The sequence below is a fragment of the Manihot esculenta genome, chromosome 15 (genome assembly GCF_001659605.2).
Source record: "Manihot esculenta cultivar AM560-2 chromosome 15, M.esculenta_v8, whole genome shotgun sequence".
In the NCBI taxonomy this organism is placed as follows: domain Eukaryota; kingdom Viridiplantae; phylum Streptophyta; class Magnoliopsida; order Malpighiales; family Euphorbiaceae; genus Manihot; species Manihot esculenta.
In genome coordinates, this window is record NC_035175.2 from 12,273,260 (window position 1) to 12,294,148 (window position 20,889).

General features: G+C 33.1%; 3 protein-coding genes and 2 long non-coding RNA genes across 6 annotated transcripts; 2 read left to right on the forward strand and 3 right to left on the reverse strand.

Annotated features, from left to right (window-relative positions):
* Positions 1-2,032: 2,032 nt before the first annotated feature.
* Positions 2,033-6,851, reverse strand: LOC110601931 (dolichyl-diphosphooligosaccharide--protein glycosyltransferase 48 kDa subunit). Its single transcript, XM_021739344.2, has 13 exons — positions 6,504-6,851; positions 6,289-6,425; positions 6,011-6,136; positions 5,667-5,720; positions 5,452-5,565; positions 4,965-5,020; positions 4,837-4,878; positions 4,218-4,293; positions 3,889-3,960; positions 3,672-3,797; positions 3,482-3,586; positions 2,610-2,693; positions 2,033-2,275 (listed from the first exon to the last, which is right to left on the reverse strand). The coding sequence occupies exons 1-13, from the start codon at positions 6,772-6,774 to the stop codon at positions 2,228-2,230; spliced, it is 1,311 nt and encodes a 436-aa protein (XP_021595036.1). The 5' UTR covers positions 6,775-6,851; the 3' UTR covers positions 2,033-2,227.
* On the forward strand, positions 6,678-8,448 carry LOC122721937. The gene is made up of 2 exons (XR_006348781.1): positions 6,678-6,815; positions 8,026-8,448. It is a non-coding gene; the product is annotated as an uncharacterized LOC122721937 (long non-coding RNA).
* A 1,896-nt stretch (positions 8,449-10,344) lies between these two features.
* Positions 10,345-13,663, reverse strand: LOC110601932 (probable NAD(P)H dehydrogenase (quinone) FQR1-like 1). The gene is made up of 2 exons (XM_043951253.1): positions 12,824-13,663; positions 10,345-10,898 (listed from the first exon to the last, which is right to left on the reverse strand). The coding sequence occupies exons 1-2, from the start codon at positions 13,366-13,368 to the stop codon at positions 10,640-10,642; spliced, it is 804 nt and encodes a 267-aa protein (XP_043807188.1). The 5' UTR covers positions 13,369-13,663; the 3' UTR covers positions 10,345-10,639.
* A 1,408-nt stretch (positions 13,664-15,071) lies between these two features.
* On the reverse strand, positions 15,072-15,915 carry LOC110602503. Its single transcript, XM_021740037.2, has 4 exons — positions 15,732-15,915; positions 15,512-15,617; positions 15,346-15,423; positions 15,072-15,259 (listed from the first exon to the last, which is right to left on the reverse strand). The coding sequence occupies exons 1-4, from the start codon at positions 15,792-15,794 to the stop codon at positions 15,168-15,170; spliced, it is 339 nt and encodes a 112-aa protein (XP_021595729.1). The 5' UTR covers positions 15,795-15,915; the 3' UTR covers positions 15,072-15,167.
* Positions 15,916-16,078: 163 nt separating this feature from the next.
* On the forward strand, positions 16,079-19,313 carry LOC110601411. 2 transcript variants are annotated; one of them, XR_002485825.2, is made up of 4 exons: positions 16,079-16,322; positions 16,687-16,914; positions 17,309-17,514; positions 17,623-18,957. It is a non-coding gene; the product is annotated as an uncharacterized LOC110601411 (long non-coding RNA). The 2 variants fall into 2 exon arrangements; XR_002485824.2 differs by lacking the exon at positions 16,079-16,322 and adding an exon at positions 19,189-19,313 and having other exon boundaries at positions 16,356-16,914; positions 17,623-19,088.
* The last annotated feature ends 1,576 nt before the right edge of the window (positions 19,314-20,889 follow it).

A 20,889-nucleotide genomic window follows, 5' to 3' on the forward strand; every position in this document is an offset into this window, starting at 1 on the left:
ACTTACCTCTTGAAGAACTAGAGTTGGTGAGATCCTATCTTCACAACGTGAAGAAATCACTTCCAAAAGCTTAAAACTCCTTAACTAGCTCCTTTTTGCTCAAAACCTTCAAACCCAAGTTAAAAGCTTACTACAACTTTGAAAGAACTTGGAAAAACTAGGAAATCATGCCAAGGAGGACATGAGCTCACCTTGGGTGGGAAGAGGGAGAGAACTCTCCTCTTGAACCGACCTAAGGGGCTTTTATAGAGGGCTTGGTCAACTACGTTCGGCGGCCAAACATGCAGGCGAAACCATGCAACGTTCGGCAGCCAAACTTTTCTTTCGGAAGCTGAACCTCAAGCACTTTCGGCATCCGAATGTCACCTTCGGCGGCCGAAACTGCATTTTGTCTCCTTAGCCTTTTTCTTCAGAAACTCAAAACCTTCGTACTTAAAAACCATCAAAACACTTAAAACATGTAAAAAGCCTTTTGAAAACCTTACTGGCCACTCCGACATCCGAAATTCCACCGGACGGTGAGAATTCCGACGCCTGAACAAGCCGGGTATTACATTTACTAATTTAAAGTTAGTAAATTTTTGTCAATAAAATATTTCATTTTCATAATTTTCGCATGATTTAATTTAAAACAACAAAACAGAAAAAAAAAAAAATCTCAAATCCATATCTAACTGAAATTAATATATAATTTTTTTTTTGCATGCAATGTGGTATTGATAAAAAAAAAAAGGGTTTTTGCGTGAAAAATTTAGCTTAGACGATCTATACTTTTCTCTTTTTACTCTTTTTTTTCTTTATCCTCTAATGAAGTATAATCGTCACCCTACTATAGGTAGTCTCATAAAACCATATCTACGGACGTACCTCTCTTCTCATTACTGTCAAGCGGCTATTTAATTCTCTTCCGGCACTCGTGCTGTTAGAGCCATAATATAACTGTGTATGTTCTCCTACTTCTCTATCACGTCAGAGGAGCCTTAGTCCCAGCCTGCTTTATTGAGAATTAGGTTACGCCAGAAGAGTCCTAATCCCAGCTTGCTCTATTGGGAATGAGGTTGCACGCTATTGGATCATTTTACGTAATAAATTTTGGTGGGTTTTGAATTTAATGATTTTAAATTTAACGATCACATAAAAGCTCATCCGCTTCCTGAATGCCAGTAACCCAGCAGTAATGATTAATAAAAATAAATTAGAAAAATGACTAATTTATTCAAGTTTTTAAAAAATATTAATATTAATTTATTAAAGTATAATAATTGAGGTTTTAATATATTAATGGAGCAAATTTTATTAATGCCTATATTTGAAAAGAAAATTTTGAATATATGGAGGCAAAAGCCAATTTTTAAGAGGGGACAATGCTGAACTAACATGAGAGCCCATCTAAATCCGCCCCTGCCAACGCGCAAACTAATTGCAACAAGTCCAATAACTCCTATAAACATTTAGCCTGTCTAAGAACATAATAAATAAAGGCCCATTGGATGCAAGAAGACACATCAGGCATAGCAACTACTGTAGCTTGAATATGCTATGATAACAAAGATTCCATACTTGCATAGAGCGGGACACAACATCGAGGTAACAATGTATAACTTAAAACAATGTGCTAACATTTGTCATACTATCTCAAACCAACAATTTAAGGCTAAAAGCTAATCACAAATCAATGGAGCCACGGATTTCTTCCCCGCAACCCATTTGCTGGAACGAAAATTATTTCATGGGCTCGGACGGGAAAAGCTCAAATACCGTAAGGTCATTCAGCCTGTCCTATTTCTACAGGCTACAGTAGTTTGGATTTTGATATCGTCTTTCATCTTTCAATTCTTAAATTTTACAAAATCCAACATTTCTAACTCAATTTATAGATAGACCACATTTGTGTTTTTATTTAATTCTAAAACAACCTTCCCATATGTTGTTTAGACAATTTTGCAACTAGTTTCTTTTTCCTTTTTCACATATATGTTGCGGACGTAATGTGTGTGTGTGTGGAGAGAGAGAGAGAGAGAGAGAGAGGTATGCAGTTTTTGATGGCCATATGTGCATAAGCCTCATAATTATTTGAGCCATATCAAAATTTCTCACTCATAATGTTGCATTTTCTTTACATGGGGGAAAGTGGAGGGAGGCAGAGACGGAAGGAAGAAGGTGTAGCAAGGATTGTGCCGCATGCCCGCACTAGGGTGTCTCACCCATCATACAACGCTCTATCGAGCTACTTGCTGTAGAGATGAACTAGACTGAAAATGAAAAAACCTGCCATCTGCACATCATTAATCACACAAAACTCATCAACAAAACCTCAAATCAAAATCATAAAAAGCGCAAATCAGAATTTCACAGAAAACATTCCCACCCTATTCATTGTGCCTATAAACTTCAAAGATTAAAAGATACAGGTCAAAAGTACAAAAACTTCAAAGATTAATATTTCATTTCTGTTTCAATTGAAAAAAAGGAGCACTAGCGGAAGATCTGGAGAGATCTATGGCCAAGCTAATGCACTGCCATGGCTTAGATTTTTTTTTTTTTTATATTTTATATCAGATATTAAAAAATGCTTCTAGACACTGGATCAGAGAGTCAGTAAACTGTACCATAGAAAACGCCGCTCCATAATAAGGATAAGCTGCAAGAATGAATCTTTCATATTCATTGTGCCTAAAAGGACGGACTGGAATCTGCTAATCAATTTTGATATTACCAATCAACAAAATTAGCAACTGTCCCATATCATATAAAAATCATCATATATATTCACTGCATAAGCAACAATTTTTGTCATTGTTCTGATTATAAAATAAAATAAAATAAAATTAAGCATTGCAAAGTAACCATAAATTGCCAAATTAAACTCAGAAAGGGGGTAAATCATTTTGAACAACTTGATTAGATTACAAGCCAAATGAATAAGTTTTATCTTTTTTTCACAACATAAAATAATAGCACAAGTTAATATCACATTGTTTATTTTCATGCCAAGATGCCAAAAGACCATGGTAAATTTACAAAGACAAATACCAAAGAATTCTTGAAGATTCATAAGAATCAAAAAGTAAAATTATGAAGACCTGGCACAATAAGAAGGGAGGGATTTCTTCAGTTCAGTCAAATGGTTCTAGATATAGAGTTGGGACTTGATCCCATGCATTACGGGGAAGTCTGATGTACATGATGTTTAATTCAATAATCAAAGGATATTTTTGCCATCTTTCACAATATAATAGCAAAGGTGTAAACTATTTTCTAAGATTATTGTGCCCAAAGATTATGTTATGTAGTCCAATGTCTATGGGTGGATGTACTGCATTGAGTACAGATATGTATTACCAATATGAGATCATTCAAGGATGGAACTTGAAAGCATATTAGTAAAATCGCAAATATTGATAGTAGTTAATGGAAAGATGCTTTGAACAAAAAGATGTTTTCTGGACGGATAATCTATGATATATGAGCAAGTAAACACCTGCTTTGCTAAGGATAAGGTCGTATATCCAAGTCTTTGGTACTCAATTTTAAACTGGAAAACCCCATAAACATCGGGAACCTTGAAAGCAGTATAAAAAAGACCCTGCACGAACATGTTATTGAAAATCTCATAAATGGAGGATAGAAAAATCATAAGTGTAAACAAGCTTAATAATTAAATGAAGTACCTTCTTATCAGACGATAAAGTTTTCAACACATAAGGGCTCATCATGTAAAACTGCAACTGAACATCATCTGCTACATATGGTTCCCAGCTTGTTCCAGACCATTCATAAATTTCGACCGAGTATTCCTGCAGTCAAAGGCAAATCATTTTCCAGGATACAGTTCATAGGCTTTAAAAAAAATAATGAATATATATAAAATTAGAAAAATGATATTACCAAGTCATCATTGATTCTGTACAATGAAGGTTCATCTGCTTCCCCAACTTTGTGGTGTCTTACGTTCACAGCCTATAAACCATAAGCCTATCAATTTTTGTGTCAAATGGATACATAAGGTTATGCCATTCAATAATAACAAGGCCTTTGCTCTGACTCTTCACTTTAACCCAGCAAGCAGGTTGGACAGTATAAAATAATAAAACATGAAGATGGATACAGCTAGTAGGCTATGATCCTCAGCAATGTTCATTTTCTAAACATCAGGATCAGATGATATTAATAATACAAAGAGATGACATAGAAATAGGCTTGCAGATATGCCTTACCTTAAGATGACCTCTCTCATGGAAAAGCCATTGGGTGAGTTCAACCAAAAATTGCTCATTACCAGATTTCTCATGTCTGTTATTGTTAGAAAAAGAAAGTGCATTCAGCGTTTGTTATAAGCAACACAAGCATCAATAGCATCTGTAGAACTACACATCAAGTACAGTTGTGAAGATGAGGAGGATAATAATATGGTTCATTGAAATGTCATCTTCATAGATAATTAGATGTGAGAAATAAAGGCCAAATAAGGAATTGAAATTTCCACATTAAGTACCTACTGATAATATGTTCAGTTATCATCCTACCACAAATCAAGATCTCTGAAATGTAAACCAACATCATATCAAGTACGGTAATCACAAATTGATATAAAAATTAATCTTCATCAGGTTAAATTTCATTCTTCTATGATATTTGCATATCAATTAAGTAGTATTTATAAGAGGTCTGAAATTTCTAGAACGGTAGAACCAGTGTCACATGTTTCTTAAGAAGACCAAAGCATGATCTTGTGCTCATGACCAAACAGCCTTAAGACCAGTACAGTAAAGGTGTAACTGAGCACTCTTAGCATAATATTTAAGGAACTGATGACAAAAATAAAACTTCTCCTACTTTGTTGAACTCCCTGCCTTCTGCACCCCCGATCTAAAAAATCTGGAAATCAGCCAAAGTTCATGAGCAAAAAGAGCATATATATTAAGGAAAACTTAGCTCAGAAAGCAACTACTATTATTATATACCGATTGCTGAACATGCTTAATGAGCCAGCAATTAAAATCCTAGCATTATTTCTTGCCTGCAAAAAAATAGATTTAAACTCATCTATACTTTGAGTCAGCACTCACAGGAAAAACGCATAATAACAAAGATATCCTGGAAAAAATGGCATTGGCATCATGAACTTTTATTTGCACCCATGTAATTCAAAAAATCATCTCCTACTTTTGGAAGAGAAAAGGAGTAAATTTTTTGCAGCTCCCCATATATATAATGATGAGAAAAATATTCAGCAAAATTGTCACTATTAAACCAGCAGGGATACGTATACAGTCCAAATAATTTTAAACCTCGCAGTTACTCAAAACATTCTTATTATTAACAGTTCACCGTATATATATATTGTCAAAACAAACAATGCAGAAACCTTAACCGCGTGCAACAAAATGCAAAAGCACTATGCCAGTTCTAAAACTTCTTAAGCAAAAGGCAATGGAGAAAACATTATACCTGCACGGCAGATACTAAAGAGATAGCGGATCCAGTAAGAGATGGAGGATTTGACAACTTGGACTTGGGATTAGCTGAATAGGATGAAGGAGAAGCTGAAAGAACTTTCAACACCTGGAAATGGAATATTGATCAACAGTTGGCGTTCGAATAAGGATCCAATTTATCGGTCCTGTCGGCAATAACAGAGTATAAATGATAAAAAGGCATCTCACCAAGGTACTGGCAGGATTTAACGTATGACCAATCCCTTGGAAAAGTACCGGAGCCTGTGCCAGGTTCATTAAGGAATTCATAAGAAATGGCAGATAAAATTCACACAAGTTGATTCAGAACTACTGAAAACCCTGAAATACAATAGAGCTGCGGCTGCATAAACAAATCGACTGTTTCCAACTAATACAACACCAGACTCACTGACCCAAGTAATTATTCCACTCTCCCAGAAGCTGAAATTGCCTTAAAGAGCCAAATACCATAAGGAACATCAGCCAAGTAGTTGGGGAATAATCTTAAGTGCCTCTAGCTCATGATTGTGTAGACTGTACAATTTACTTACGTCAATTTTGTTGCTGCCCAACATCACATCAGACTTCATGAAGTCATCACTAGCAATCAGGGTATGATCTCCATCAGTTTCCGATACCGCGTAGCTAGTGTGATCAATAACCATAGCCGCAGGATCCTATATGCGTAAATTATTAGGTGCCATGATCTTTGAACTATTCATATGCATATTAAATTACCAATATAATAATATGAGAATCAAAAACTAAATTCAACAAATAAAACGACAGATAAAACCGAAACAGATAATGATAATTAACTAGAGCAGACCTCATCGAAATCGACACCACACTCGATGGCAATCTCACGAATCGAATCAGAGACGTCGATATCAGCCGCCATAATCAAATCATGACCAGAATCAACAAAATCGAGAATTGCATCGACATTAATAGGTGCCCCCACCACTAAAAACAAATTAATAAGTCATAAATGGTTGTCATTTTTTTTTGTCAGTGATCATCAAAATTATGATAGAAACTCACGCTCTGCTGTGGGACAGAAGAGAATTAAGGCGTTATACAAGTATTTGCCGTAACGCTGGAGCGCTACTTTGGGATCGTCTGCTAACTTAAACTCGAGTTCGAAACCGCGCGATTGCAGGGACTTGAAGAACAAAGAATGAGAGGATTTGATGGCGGAGTCGTCTAACAAAACGAGTACACGACGGTCTGCGGTAGATTCAGAAGTGAAGGAATTGCAGAGAAAAGGAAGGAGCTGTAGTACAGTCAGGAGAATTATGAGCTTTTTCGCCATCTCTGGAGACTGAGGTTCAGTGGAATTGCAGGGTGACTGAGGTTTTGATTCCTCCTTTTTCTTCTTTTTTTTTTATGTTATTTTCAAAAATTAAAATATCAAAATCAAGCCCACTCTAGAAGTGTGTCGTGAATTGAATTGAAAATTGAACTTATTTTACTAATTAATTTTAATTTTGTACTTACAATTAAATCTAAATATTAAAACAAACATAAATACAAAATTATTTACGCACATACATATATTTCCTCTTTTACTATATTATATATTTTAAATATAATTATATATATATACACACACTTATTATTAAGGTTTTAGTTCAAAATTATAATCAAAATTAATTATATTAAAAATATATTATAATTATTATATTTTTGTTATGATCTATTTAATAATTTTATTTATAAATATATTATAACATTTTATTTTTTTTATTATATGTATAACATATTCATAATATGTTTAATTTATAAGTGAATTGATATAAACTTTGTGATTAAATATATAATATTGATAAAACTGAAGCAGATTTGATGACTATCTGGTTTCAGATACTCAGGACATAGGAAATTCAAATTAAAAGGATTGGGCTTAAAGTTCAGAAAACTCAATACACAGCTCTAAGTTCTTATAAATTCAGGATTTATCTAAATAAATCGGAGCCAACACGAATTTATCCATAAAATTTTAATCTTGAATATCCGCCGTTCTTCGTAGAAAAATAAATTTTATAGAATTTGAGATTTTGTTCATGTGCATTTTTTCAAAAATTTTTTAATGTCGTACTTAATTAATGGCATAAATTTTGTCAATACTTTAAATCTTTGTTCTTTCTCTTATTTTGTTTAAAGAGAGAAACTCTCGTCTTCTCGTTTATTTTTTGCGGCTTTATCCGCTCTTTTTGCCGTCAGTGTGCAGCCATCCTCTACCCCTTTGAGGCAGGAGATGACCTTTTCCTTCCCTACTCAAAGGTGAATTTGGTCTCTTTCCACCTCTGTTGGGATATATGGATAAATAATCTTTTCTTTTTGTTTTTATCCAGATCAAAATTTAGGTTGAAACTTCTTTTTGGATTTGGTTTCTTTGTTTTGTTTTCTCCGTTGTGGTTGTATTGCATGCATGTGTTTCTTATTTCGGGAGGTCCCCTTACTCAGTTGATCTTCTTCCTTTGTCTGTGCACTTCAGATGGGTTCTCATCTTTTCTGATTGTAGAAAAATCAATCTTATCTTTAATGTCAAGTTTTCTCCAAGATTGCAGTATCGATTCCCCTTTATTGCGGATGGGAGATCCTAAAGGCATAAAGTTTACTAGAAGCTCTGTTGACATCCTCTTCCTTGATCCAGGGGAAGGCCAACTGGCTTTAACTTTATGTGATTGGTTTATGTAGTCCTTATGCCTGAGGAGTCTCTCTTATGGCCTCTGGTGGTTTTGTGCTTCTTGTGTTATTTTCAGGTAAATACAGAGATCAGTGCTACTGTTTTCTTGACCTTAGGAGGCAGTGGCGTTTTAGAAGACTCCTCAAGCAAGTTAGAGTTTCTTGAATCCATGTGCCGAATCTCTGTGTAGGCTTTAAGTTGTGACTTTCTGTTCGTTTGTTTTATTTTATTGGGCTCAAAAGCTTTTCTTGTTGTAAGCTAAATTTATAATGGGTTTTAATGCTTTTTATTAATGAAGATCCAATCTATTGCAAAAAAAAAAAAAAAAAAAAAAAAAACCTAAAATGCTTAATTAGATAATTCAATGTTAAAACAATCTATTATGCTTAATTAATTGGAGGCTAGTTTTTGTCAAAACTAGTTCATACTATTAATTTTTTCCTCATCTCTTAGTTTGTCATAATTTATTTTGTAAAATTTTTTTTTTAATAAAATCATGTATAATTTTATTTTTTAAAAAAATAAAAATTTTGTAATTGAAAAAAAGTGAATTCTTCATTTCAAATTAAAAAGAAATAAATTGAATTTAATTAAATTTTGGTGAAAATGTTTATTCCACACAAAAGGTATGAGAATTTTTTGTTATATCATTCATAATGAATGAAAGACCAAATTAACAAGCCGGTTGGACCAATAAATCAAACGTTAAATTGGTTTGAGTTTGTCATTGAACCAAATAAATAGTTAACTTAGCGGTTAAATCGATTAACTGTTGACAAATGGATCGAGTCAATAGGGTCTAAAAAGAAAATAAAATAAAAAGTTATTGTGGTATTAGAGATAAAATTAAAATCAAGAGCTCTTTAAAAAACCTTTATTTTTTTTTTTTAAATTTTTTTAATGAACAAAGAAGAAAAAGAAGACACCTTACACAGATAAACAACACCTGCAAGATCACAGAGCAGACAAGAAGCTATTCCATGAGGAGGAGATTGCAGAACATGCGTGCCCAAAGGGAGTGATTTGGCAAAGCGAGCTAGCTTCATTATTATATAATTTTTTATTCCATAAATAGAAATGAGACTCTCATACATACATACTTATTGATGTTATGAGATTCAGAAAAATAAAAGTTTACAGTAATTGAGTAAACTTGATCTGGGAGGAGGGTGCCGCTCTCCTTTTATTCTTTTTTATTTGTCTGCTAGTGACATTTAACGGTCTTACAGCTACTGGACCACCTGTTTCTATCATACGGATAGATACGTATAAAAGCATCAGACGCCTGCTTCATGCTAAACAACCATTTAATTCCCCCTAGTGGAGGGAGTGCGTATGTAAACAGGACTGCTAGGTGGCTAAATTGATTGTCCCCTCTCCTGCCAAGTCTCATGGCCGAGCTTGGGGTAAAGAGGCTGAGGCTCAAAGGAGGCCCGATCTCAAAGTCGGATGGTTTGAGCCGGTCCACTTGAGAGACTTTGTGAGCTAGGTGGCCTGTCATACGGATACGTACGTATGAAAGTGTCAGACACCTACTCCATGCTAAACGGCCATTTAATTCCCCCTAGTGTGGTAGTGCACGTGTAAACAGGACTACTAGGTGGCTGGACCGGTTGTCCCCTCTCCTGCCAAGTCTCATGGCCGAGCTTGGGGTAAAAAGGCTGAGACTCAAGAGAGGCCCAATACCAAAGTCGGACGGTCTGAGTTGGCCCACTTAAAGGACTTCGTAAGTTTGGACTGGATCTGTCATTGTAGGCTCGGCCTAGTATTGGATGGTAAAACCCAACCGTCATCGCATATTATATTTTTTTATTAAACATAAACATTGAAAAAAATATTTAATAATATATTAAAAATGAATTATTTTTATTCAAAATTTAAAATTCTATAAATAAAAATATAATGTAATAAATGTTGAAAGTTTGATTTTAAATATATATATAATTTTTAGTGACCCATAAATGAACTATTGATCTAACCAATTGAACAACAAATATGATTCTCTTAATAATTATAACAGGGATATTATTTTACTTCAATTTTTTTAAAAAATATAATTTGATCAAATGAAATAATTATATATTCTAATTGAGAAAGAAACATCATTTCAATTGCATTTTGCATTTTTTTTTTCAGAATAATAGGATCTATTCATAATATGAATAAAAATGAAACAATTTCAAAATAAATAAATAAAAAAAAAACCAACCTCAAATTTTTATTGATCATTATGACATTACAATCAAATAGTTTACATGAAAATAATAGACAATTTCAAACCATATACAAATATGTAAAAATTTTCCAAACAATAAGAGAGTAGACGCGAAGAACCAGCGAAAAGTGGAAGCAAATGCACATTTAATTACAAAATCATAGCTCCTCGAACGTTTAGATAAGCTCTAGTGACTCAAGAATAGAGAAAAGCATGCACAAAGCTAATGAACAAACATGGTGGATATGGAATTGGATCTTGGCTTAGTTAACACTAGCTATGGTTGTTACCATTTACAGGCGAGGAAGGCTTAGCAAATCTCTTCACTACTGTGGCCATGTATTTTCCCTGATGCTCAGCAAGAGCCAACTCTGTTTCAGTTGGCTGCCTCGAGCCGTCTCCGGAAAAGACTCCAGCACCGTATGGAGACCCTCCTCTAATGGAATCCATTCTAAACATTCCAGCTCCAAAAGTGTACCCAATTGGTACATAGAGCATCCCGTGGTGTGCCAATTGAGTAATTGCTGTCCACCTGCAATATAAACAAAACAAACAAATTGGAGACTTAAAAGTTTCAAATTACAACATGAAGGAAGTTGCCCTCAAAATAAGCAATATTAGATATGTAGAGTTTTGAATTTGAATAACATAGTCTCTGACAATCAAAAGATGCAACTGCCAATCGATTGTAACTCATTGGTAGTGGAGTTATCTCTAAGGCTGTGAGGTCTTCAAGTCTCTGTCGGAACCATTTCCATTTGTACCCAAAAAAAAAAATAAAGAAGATACAACTAAGGCACACTATACAATTAGAAAGCCAACCATAAATGATACTTTCAAAATGAATATATCCAAGTGGAAAAACCACTCGATGCTGATTTTTACTTGGGTTCAAATTAAGTTACAGGTCCAGATGAGTACTCAACAGCATAAGTGGGAATCTCCAGATGTAGAATCAGAGACAGAGGTTATGATAAAAGGTCTCCTAACTGAAAGGTAGGAAAGGAAAGCATTATTGTTGTATTTGATAAGCAATTGCCAAAAAGAATCTTAATATTGACAAATTGAAACACCAGTCAAGCTTGTAAGCTTCATGCAAGTTTATAGTAGTAAATATCTATAAGTCCTTGAGAGTAAAAGATGTAGAGCACCTAAGGCTCTTGAAAAGGGGAGAGGAGCCAGTGACTACCCAAAAATTCCATATTTATGTTATTTGGAAAAAGTAGACAACTTAAGATTTTCATATTCATCAAATTGTAAGTTTCCTTCAAAATTATAATATCAACGTACTGCCTTTGCCAAGAATACCAATGATTTAGCAAATTAGCACAAAAAATAGTAGTGCAGGAGAAACAGAAAGAGGCGAGCTCACAAAATCCAATTATTGGCGAGCAATGATTATAACACTATCATTTTTTATATCTCCCAAGTCTTAGTTGCATGATCATTAAGCTGAATCCAAGCATTAACTGTTTCTTAACCTCTCAAATTGTACAACTCCGAAAATACCAACAGTTTCTTAGTAATACACTTTTATTTCATCAGATTACTGGTAAACTCAGGAAAACCTTCTCCAAAAGTTAGGTTCTTTGACAGGGCGTTTTCATATGAGAACCTAAAGAAGGATATATTGATTCATCTAAGAAATCTAACAAAAAATTCAGTACAATAGAAAATTTATCAACATTGACCAATTATAGTGTAAAACCCATACACTTAATGCAATCATGACAAATTCTCATATAAAAAGGTGAAAATCACATCTAAATTCCACTTGAAAGTTCCAGGTTTATAGTTACCAATGATTTCAAAGCAGATCATGAAATCAAATAGTTTCTGATCTGATATAATATATTAATTCAGGATCCCTTTCGAATATCCACAGGACCACAGCCCGGGTATTGGAGAAGGAAAAAATAAAGGCTAATCCACTCAAGCAGAGACACATCTAAATCTCTTTCTTTGAGTAGATGTATAAGATTCATATCTAAGGCCTGGTTTGCTCTAAATTCTCTATTTCTTGGGAAGTTCCCAGAAGTATTTACTCACGTAGAGATAAGTAAGTTACTTCCTTGAAGGGAAGGAAGTAGCTTCATTACCTTTGTTTATGGGAAGTTTGGAGAAAATACCAACCAAACAAGCCGAATATATCATCTTTCTGATAACTTGAAGCTCCCGAGTTAACTCAATCCCCACCAAATGAGGCCTAATATGCAAACGATTCTAACAAGAATAACCTCTTTCTCTTGCACTGCAGTCAACATGTACTTATAGAATTAAGATGTTGGAAACACAGTGCCAACACTCATTTACACTTTCTTCATAATATATCAATGTACTGTGGATTCATCAACAGATAAAATAAATTGATTGTTTATCCCATTGTACCAACAGAGACCAAATGTAGCAGAAAATAATAAATACATCTAACCAAAAAAAATCAAATCCCATACTTACGCAGTTGTTTCTTGCCCGCCCCCCTGCGTGCCCGTGCTCACAAAGAACCCAGCAGGAAGTCCTGCAAGCTTTTGTTCCATCCACAGTTCATCTGTGGAGTCAAAGAACGCTTTCATCTGAGATGCCATAGAACCAAACCTTGTTGGGAATCCAAATAAGAACCCATCAGCATTGACTAACTCATTAACTGATATTACTGGGATCTCATCTCCCTTCGGTGGCGCCTTCATTTGCTCCAAAACCTCTACTGGTAGCGTCTCTGAGACCCTGTACAAAACTGCTTCGACCCCATCAATGGAATCCACACCCTTCTTCATTCTCCTTGCCAAAAACTCCACATGGCCATACATCGAGTAAAAAATTATGAAGATTTTAAGCTTCTTAAGTGGTAGAGTGATGCTATTCTGGATTGTAATGGGTTGGGTTTGGCTTGCACTTTGATTTTGGCTTTGGTTTTGGGTAATAATCGGAGAGTCTCTTTCTGGGAGGCGAGGATCTTGAATTAACTTCTTCTTGCTTGGCACACACCCACCACCCTTACCCATATCAGAATTCAATAAGGGTGTTAGCTTTCTGGGACGATATGCTGCTTCAAAGCTCTATGAATCTTGAGCACGAATTGTTGGCTTCTTCTGGTTCCACTTGAAAATTAATCAAAGAATGGTATTGAGCTCAGAAGAGAAAACCCAAAAAGATTTCTTTTTTCTTTCTCAAACACAACAAAAGAGGTGACAGCTAGTACATGAAGATGGGAATCAAGAATTTGGCCATTTAGGTACCTGATGAGTGCTTGTGGCTGTTGACTTTACTCTTCTTAGCTGTTCATGCCGGTACTTCGTCCACAAAATAGTAAAATACTTTGCTTTTATACGACGACGTATCAGTCCCGAGTATTTAAAAACACCCGTCCGAGAACATGCAACTGAGTTTTTGGTATTTAGGTTTTATTTGTTTCAAAACAATATTTTTTTGACATTGAACTATTCATGAAAATTAGTAAATATGATAAATATTTTTTTGAGTTAAAAAAATTAAATTATTTTTTTAAAAAATATTTTTTTCTTTTTAAAAAATAGAGTTATTTTCTATATTTTAGAAATTTTATTAATTTTTTAAATATAAATTATATATTTTATTTTTAAATTAAAATTAAAATTAAAATTAAATAATAAAAATAAATTATTTTATTGAAAGTATTTTTTTTATAGACAGAAAATATTTTTTATAGAAAATATTTTTTAAATATAAATTATTTTCTGAAGTAACCTTAATTTAAATTCTGTTTATTTTATGAAAAATATTTTTATATATTTTTTAGCATTTAAAAAATTAGTTAATAAAGATATTTTATTATTCAAATGAGAAATTAATTTATTTTAAAGAAAATAACCTTTTTTAAAAGATATTTTTAAAATTTTAATAAATTTTATTTTTAAATTAAAATTAAATAATAAAAAATATGTAATTTTGTTAGAAAATATTTCCTTTTCTTCATAAAAAATATTTTTTAAATATAAATTATTTTCCGTTACCTTAGTTGTCAAGACTTACCTTAGTTGTCAAGACTTCACTAAATCAATTTATTGCCATTGCTTTTATTCAGCAGAATGTTTGTTAACAGTGATAATGACTTCATGATATAACATCTTTAAATTCAAAATATATTAATGATATATTATTTTTATTATTGCGTATATTATTTTATTTATATCGAGTCGGTCCATTTAAAAATAAAATATTTTTAATAAATATTTATTTTATTTATAAAATTAATAAAAAAATAAAATATCAAATATTTATCGATAAACGCATGGATGGTTATATCGATTTAAATTTAGTTTTCAGTCTCCAATTTGGAGTCCTAATTCGTCATTTTAGCCGGGGATTTTGTTGGGTATTTGAAATCATTATGGGTTGCTCTTGCATGCAGTCAATGTACCACCTAAAAGGTAGATATGAAGTTTTATAAGCTTTTAGCCGGCAGTTGGAGAGATACTAAGATTATCGCTCTCTCTTATAGGGCAAGTAGGAGACCATGTTTGCCAAGTCTTACTCGGCTCTTCCGACCCTAGTCTGAGCTCTTAGCCTTATAGTGACTCTGCTGAAAATCTCCCCTGTATCCTATGGCGTAGTATGGTGGGAAATAAGCATGGGAGACGTCAGTTGGTGGGGAGTTTTTGTGGGCTTCCGGCTTATACATTGATTTCATCCAGTGGAATATTTTCTAATTAAACAAAAACAACACAAATGAGAAGGAACTATAGCTTTGGAATCTCATGTGCTTGATATCAATTTTCATATAATTTACGACTTAATCTGCAGCTATCTACACCAGCATATAAGCCTATTTATGATATTGGTAACTGGACGTGTAACAAGCCACACGGGTCAAGGGAGCTACCCTTCCACCAGCAGCAGCAGCAGCAGCAGCTCTACCTAGGGAAAGAAAACCACACATTAGTAAAAAAAAGGAAAGAAAGTTTAATTAATTAGTTGGTGAAATTTCCATTTCGATGGCTTACTGGTTGAGTGTCTAGGAGAAATACCGTTGAAATAAGCTCTGAAGAATCCCTTATTCTCTTTGAGAAGCTCTTTCCACACTGCAACTCCCATCGAAGCAAAAGCTTATCAAGCTCAAGACAACAAGAAGACGAGAGAGAGAGAGAGAGAGAGAGCAAGCAAATTAACCTGTAAGAGTGACAACTGGGTGAATATTAGCATGCTTTGCAAGTGCCTTGATGCAATCATCTCTGCTCATATGAAACAGCAGACACCTCTCTATCAGATGTTGAACCTAAATAAAAACATATATCAACTTCATGCAGTAACAATACTAAATCAATATCAAGAACCCAAGTACAATGTCCAAACAAAATCAAAGATTCTGCAGTATCTAAATCATTTTTACCATTCTAATATAGTCTTGTGGTTGGCAATGCAAGCAAGGGAATCCATGCTCGTGGACGAACATAGAGAGAGAGAAACGAGGGTAATGCAGAAAAGTAAAGGTTGCTAGATATTTTGAGAGCAAGATATTTATGAGTTGGATATATACGTAGGAAGAAGAGTGACTGTTATCCACAGATATCCAAGTGAAGGGCCAAAAGTGCATGAGAAATCTAAAGCAAGGGCTCACCTCATCCTCTAGTGATAAGAACCCAGTTTTTTTTTTTTTTTTTTTTTTTTCTTTAATGTCTTTTATATATTAAGGAATTTTTGAGATGGGGAATGAATGATGATAGTGATCACTCACCCGTTTAGCCATTTTATTTCACCAACAAATTCCTATTCATTTTGGTGTTCTGAAAATAAAATACATTCCAATAGAGAAAAATAGCCAAAATTTTAGTGTTTATTTTGTCAATTTTAATCTAATTTTAAGAATTATTGTTGATATATCATATATGAGGTTGAAAAATAACTAAAGTTGGATGAAGGAAGGAGAGAGACAAGAACAATAGAGGTGAGAAAAAGATAGTAGTGAAAGAACAGGGCACAGGTATTACAGGACTAAAGAGATTTTCTCATATTTTACAATACACTATTTACTTAACAAAATCAAAAATCTCAAAAATAATAATAAAATTATGAAATTAAATAATAATATTTAGAAATTCAGCATGTATTTGTTTGTAATGGAAGCCTACTAACTCGAATTAGTATGAACCCATTCGGTTAACATTTACTGTTATAATAAAATAATTTTATTTGATTTAAAAAAAAAAAGAAGAAACGAGCACTTATAAATTTTACGAATTTTATTTAATAAAATTTTTTTTTTTGAGAATTTGAACTTGATGTTCCTTTTTTTTCTGCATTATTTTGCTTGATGAAATGCATCCATGGCCCATTCCAAAAAGAAGGTTGAAGTTCAATTGCTGTTGAAGATGCATCGAAGAACCAAGAACTGGGTCATGATTTTGCTGGTTCCTGAAGAAAACCCAATAGCTCAAAAGCAAAATGGTCGATAATAGAGGGGAGAGAGAACTGATGAAATAGGCCAAAGAGAATAGAGAACCCTACTCAAACCAAAAGCTACAAAGCCATTGGCCTTTTTACCCTGTCTAATTTCTCCTCATTACCCATTTTATGTGAGTGTTCTTTTGTTTATCATTTTTTTTTTTCAATCCAACTATCTAAATTATATCACTTGCAGTTCGATTACATGCTGTACTTTGTAGTTTCTCTGTAGTCTTTCCTGGATTGGTGTTTGTATAATCTTCTATTTCTCGAACAACTTGTCTTGTAATTTGATGTATGTTGGATGTGTTTGTATAATCTGGCGTTTTAGCTTTTTGTTTTCATGTTTTGTTAGTATTGGTTCTGCTTATAATCTTTGTTTGGCTTTAGAAAATGCATACTTTGGTTAGCTGTGTTTGTCCGTTGACATTTAACTATCGGCAGGGGAATTCTGATTGATTTGAGTTGAGTTTTACATTGGTGAAAAGTGGAACTTATGAATTTTGCTTTTGAATTTAACATCAGGGGATGTGTGAGAGTTGAGACTCAACAATGATTACCCGAAACCCAACCCAATTCCAAGGACCTGGAGAATTCAAGCAGAAGGATCCTTCTATTGATTGCAGTGGGGACATGGCAGCAAGCAACACGTCAATTTTGTTACATCATAGTCTCTTAGATGTTGGCTTTATGTTGGATTGCATAAGCCTTCCATCTCTTACATGTGATTGGTATAGATTGCTTCTTTCCTAGAGAACGTTTTTTTGACACAAAAAAGATGAAGTTTTAGTTGTTTATTTATCATGTCTTAATTTCATTTTCTTTACTTATTGATGCAGAATGAAATTGGATGCTATACAAATATGGAAGTTTTGGTTGTTTGGTACTTGAGTCTGGCACTGGTAGTGGATCTTTAACATCCTCACTTGCAAGGGCTGTGGCTCCTAAAACATGTTCCTATGTTTGATTTCCATGAACAAAGGGCTACCTCAGCAAGGTAAGAATTCGGGTTATCCCATTTTAGTATAAATTGTTTGAATTTTGTATTGCATTGAATTACTCTCCAATTCTGTTTCAAATCCAAAGCTCAAAGTAGATTGGCAAGTCTTCTAAGTGTAATTTTAAGATTTAAGAGTATAAAGAGCTTACCTTGTCTATAAAAATTGTTTGTTATATTTGGTGTCTGTAATGTGAGAGGGGCGAGGGTATTCCACCTTCTCTACAAGTAAAAGAACCATTTCATACAACCAAAAAGTTTTAACTTTCAACTGGTTTGGGTTGCTATATAATTCCTTTTTCATTATTCAACTCTGTTTGAAATCAATTCTGCATCAGTATCCAAAAATTTTAAACGTTTTGAAACCACGTCCCCTGCATGTCATTTTGAGTCTCTCCTTTCCCTTTTTACTGCTTCCAACAATCATTGGACATGACCAAGTTATCTTAATAGAGCTGTTCTTTTTCCTCCCCCCAATATGTGCTGCATGCATATTGGTTTTGAATGAAATATTGGTTTTGTTGAATTGAGTTTATTATTGTTATTTGGGTTGTTGAGATTGTTTATTATTTAAAAAGATAATCAGAAAGAAAGTGTAACAGAGGACCCTAGAGAGAATAGAGGGACGCACAAACATGTAGGCAGGGAGAAAGAAGGGGAGGGTGGTAATGATGGAGAAAGACAGGGAGAGGTGAAGGGATACTATGTTTTTCTTCTTGGGATACTATGTTTTTCTTCTTTCTCTTCTTTTTTTTAAAAATATGTAAATGGGGAAGATTTTGAGAGGACAGGAGTAAGCAGCATAGTTACAGCTGGAGTTAAGAGACATTCAGGGTGAGGAATTTCCAGATGAATATAATGGATTGGCTGATTCTGTATTTCTTGATCTACCCGAACCATGGTCAGCCATTTCTTCAGCTGGGGAAGTGTTGTAACAAGATAGCACTTTGTGCTCTTTCTCACCATGCATTGAGTAAGTACAACATTCTTGTGCAACTCTTGGATCAAATTTTACAGGTACATTATAAACGAGTCCTCTCCATTCTAAATCTAGTAATGTGTATTTACAGGATCATACTCTTTGATCTATATAGTATCTTGTACTCGTCCTTTCTCTCCCAGTTTGTAATTTTCTTTAGAAGTACAAATCTTCTAATGACTGCTTGATCTTTTCGTCATTCAATAGCATGTTATGAATGCTATTACATGTGGCTTGTGCTGTAAAAGTTGACATAAGAACATTTGAGGTGCACCTTCAGAAATACGAAGTTCGTGACGGGAAAATGGATTGTGGCCAGGGCGATAAAGGTATTCTCTTGAGTTGCCTCCTTACAAAAGAAGGCAGCCTTCAAATGAAAGGAGTAAATTGGCTAGGCCATGCGGTGAATCTAGAGATTTACACCCAAAGGTATTCTCTTGAGTTGCCTCCTTACAAAAGAAGGCAGCCTTCAAATGAAGGGAGTAAATTGGCTAGGCCATGCCGTGAATCTAGAGATTTAGACCCACTACAAGAAATTTGTGATTTACCAACAGATTTTACTAACGGATCAAAATCCGTTAATAATTTTAATGAATTTTCAAATTCGTTGGTAATCTGTTAGTATTACTAACGAATTTTAAAATTCATTTTGGCAATTTATAAATATATAAAATAATTAATATTGAAGATTACTAACGGATAAAAATCCGTTAGTAATTTTAACGGATTTATAAATCTGTTGATAAATTTTAATGTAAAAACTTTTATGTAAAAATTTATCAACGAATTTCAAATCCGTAAATTCATTAGTATTACTAACGGATTTCAAAATTCGTTAGTAATTTTTGGATGAAAAAAGTCCGGTTTTTTTTTTTTTAAATTTACTAATGCATTTGAATCCGTTGGTAAATCCGTTAGTATTATTAACAGATTTTAAAATCTGTTAATAATTTTTGGAGGGAAAAAGTCCATTTTTTTTTTCAAAATTTATTAATGGATTCGAATCCGTTAGTAAATCTGGTAGTAATATACTTTTATAAATATAACACCACATTTTCTCCTTTTATCATTCATTCATTTTATTATTTTTACTTCTTCCATTTTCTTTCCCTTTTTCTCATTTTCTTTATTTTTCTATTACTTTCTTTCATTTCACTTTCTTATCTTTTTTTTTTCTTCTCATTTTTTTCCCTATTATTTTCCTTTCGTCTCTTATCCTTTTTTATCTAATTCTCTTCCATCTTCAATTATTTTCTTTATTTTCCTCCATAATTTTTCTTTCACTTTCTCCATTTTCTTTCCATCATTTTCTTCCCTTTCTTCTCTTATTCTTAATTTTTTCTATAATTATCATTCATATTATTTTCTCTCATATTATTTTCTTCTATCATTTTCTTTTTATCTATACTTTTTCTATTATTTTATTATCTAATTGTTTCCTCTTTTTTTTTTTCTCATTTTTCTATCATCTTTTTACTCTATTCTCATTCTTCTTCTTTTTCATAATTTTTATTTTTCTATCATTCTTTTTTCTTTTCTCTTTTTTCTTTCTTCTTTTTAATCATTTTCTCTCATCTACTTTTTTCTTATTTCTACTTTCTATATATTTCTAATAAATATTGGACATAAATTACAAGCTTAGTAACAATAACAATATAATTTTAAATCTTATTGAAGTAATAAAAAATAATATTAATAATAAAATTTATTATTTAATTAAAATAATAATTATTTTAAAAGTATTTAAATTTTCAATAGATTTACTAACGGATTTAAAATCGGTTAGTAAATTTTTTTTCTCTCAGTTTACTAACGGATTTAAAATCCATTAGTAAATCCGTTAGTATTACTAACGAAAATTCCATTAATAAATTCGTTAGTAATACTAACAGGCTTCAAAGCCGTTGGTAAAATTTTACCAACGAATTTTTTAACAACGGATCATAATCCGTTAATAATCCGTTGATAATTCGTTTACCAACAGATTTTTATAGAATTACCAACAGAAAAATCCGTTAGTAATCCTGAAATTTTTTGTAGTGACCGGCTATTTGACATTTGCAAGACTCAAATGTCTATGATGAAGAAGAGCAGTCACTCATCCATCTACTTTTGTAGGTTGTAGGTTAG

Excerpts from the sequence above, each read along its gene's own strand:
- LOC110601931 (XM_021739344.2), bottom strand. The coding sequence starts at position 6,774 with ATGGCGAAAAAGCTCATAATTCTCCTGACTGTACTACAGCTCCTTCCT. Across the intron at positions 5,566-5,666 it reads TAAATCCTGCCAGTACCTTG|GTGTTGAAAGTTCTTTCAGC; the intron begins GTGAGATGCCTT and ends TTCCATTTCCAG. Across the intron at positions 2,276-2,609 it reads ATGGAGCGGCGTTTTCTATG|ATGGCAGGTTTTTTCATTTT; the intron begins GTACAGTTTACT and ends AATGATGTGCAG.
- LOC110601932 (XM_043951253.1), bottom strand. The coding sequence starts at position 13,368 with ATGGGTAAGGGTGGTGGGTGTGTGCCAAGCAAGAAGAAGTTAATTCAA. Across the intron at positions 10,899-12,823 it reads GGCGGGCAAGAAACAACTGC|GTGGACAGCAATTACTCAAT; the intron begins GTAAGTATGGGA and ends TTTATATTGCAG.
- LOC110602503 (XM_021740037.2), bottom strand. The coding sequence starts at position 15,794 with ATGTTCGTCCACGAGCATGGATTCCCTTGCTTGCATTGCCAACCACAA. Across the intron at positions 15,424-15,511 it reads CCCAGTTGTCACTCTTACAG|TGTGGAAAGAGCTTCTCAAA; the intron begins GTTAATTTGCTT and ends TGGGAGTTGCAG. Across the intron at positions 15,260-15,345 it reads TTCTCCTAGACACTCAACCA|GTAGAGCTGCTGCTGCTGCT; the intron begins GTAAGCCATCGA and ends TTCTTTCCCTAG.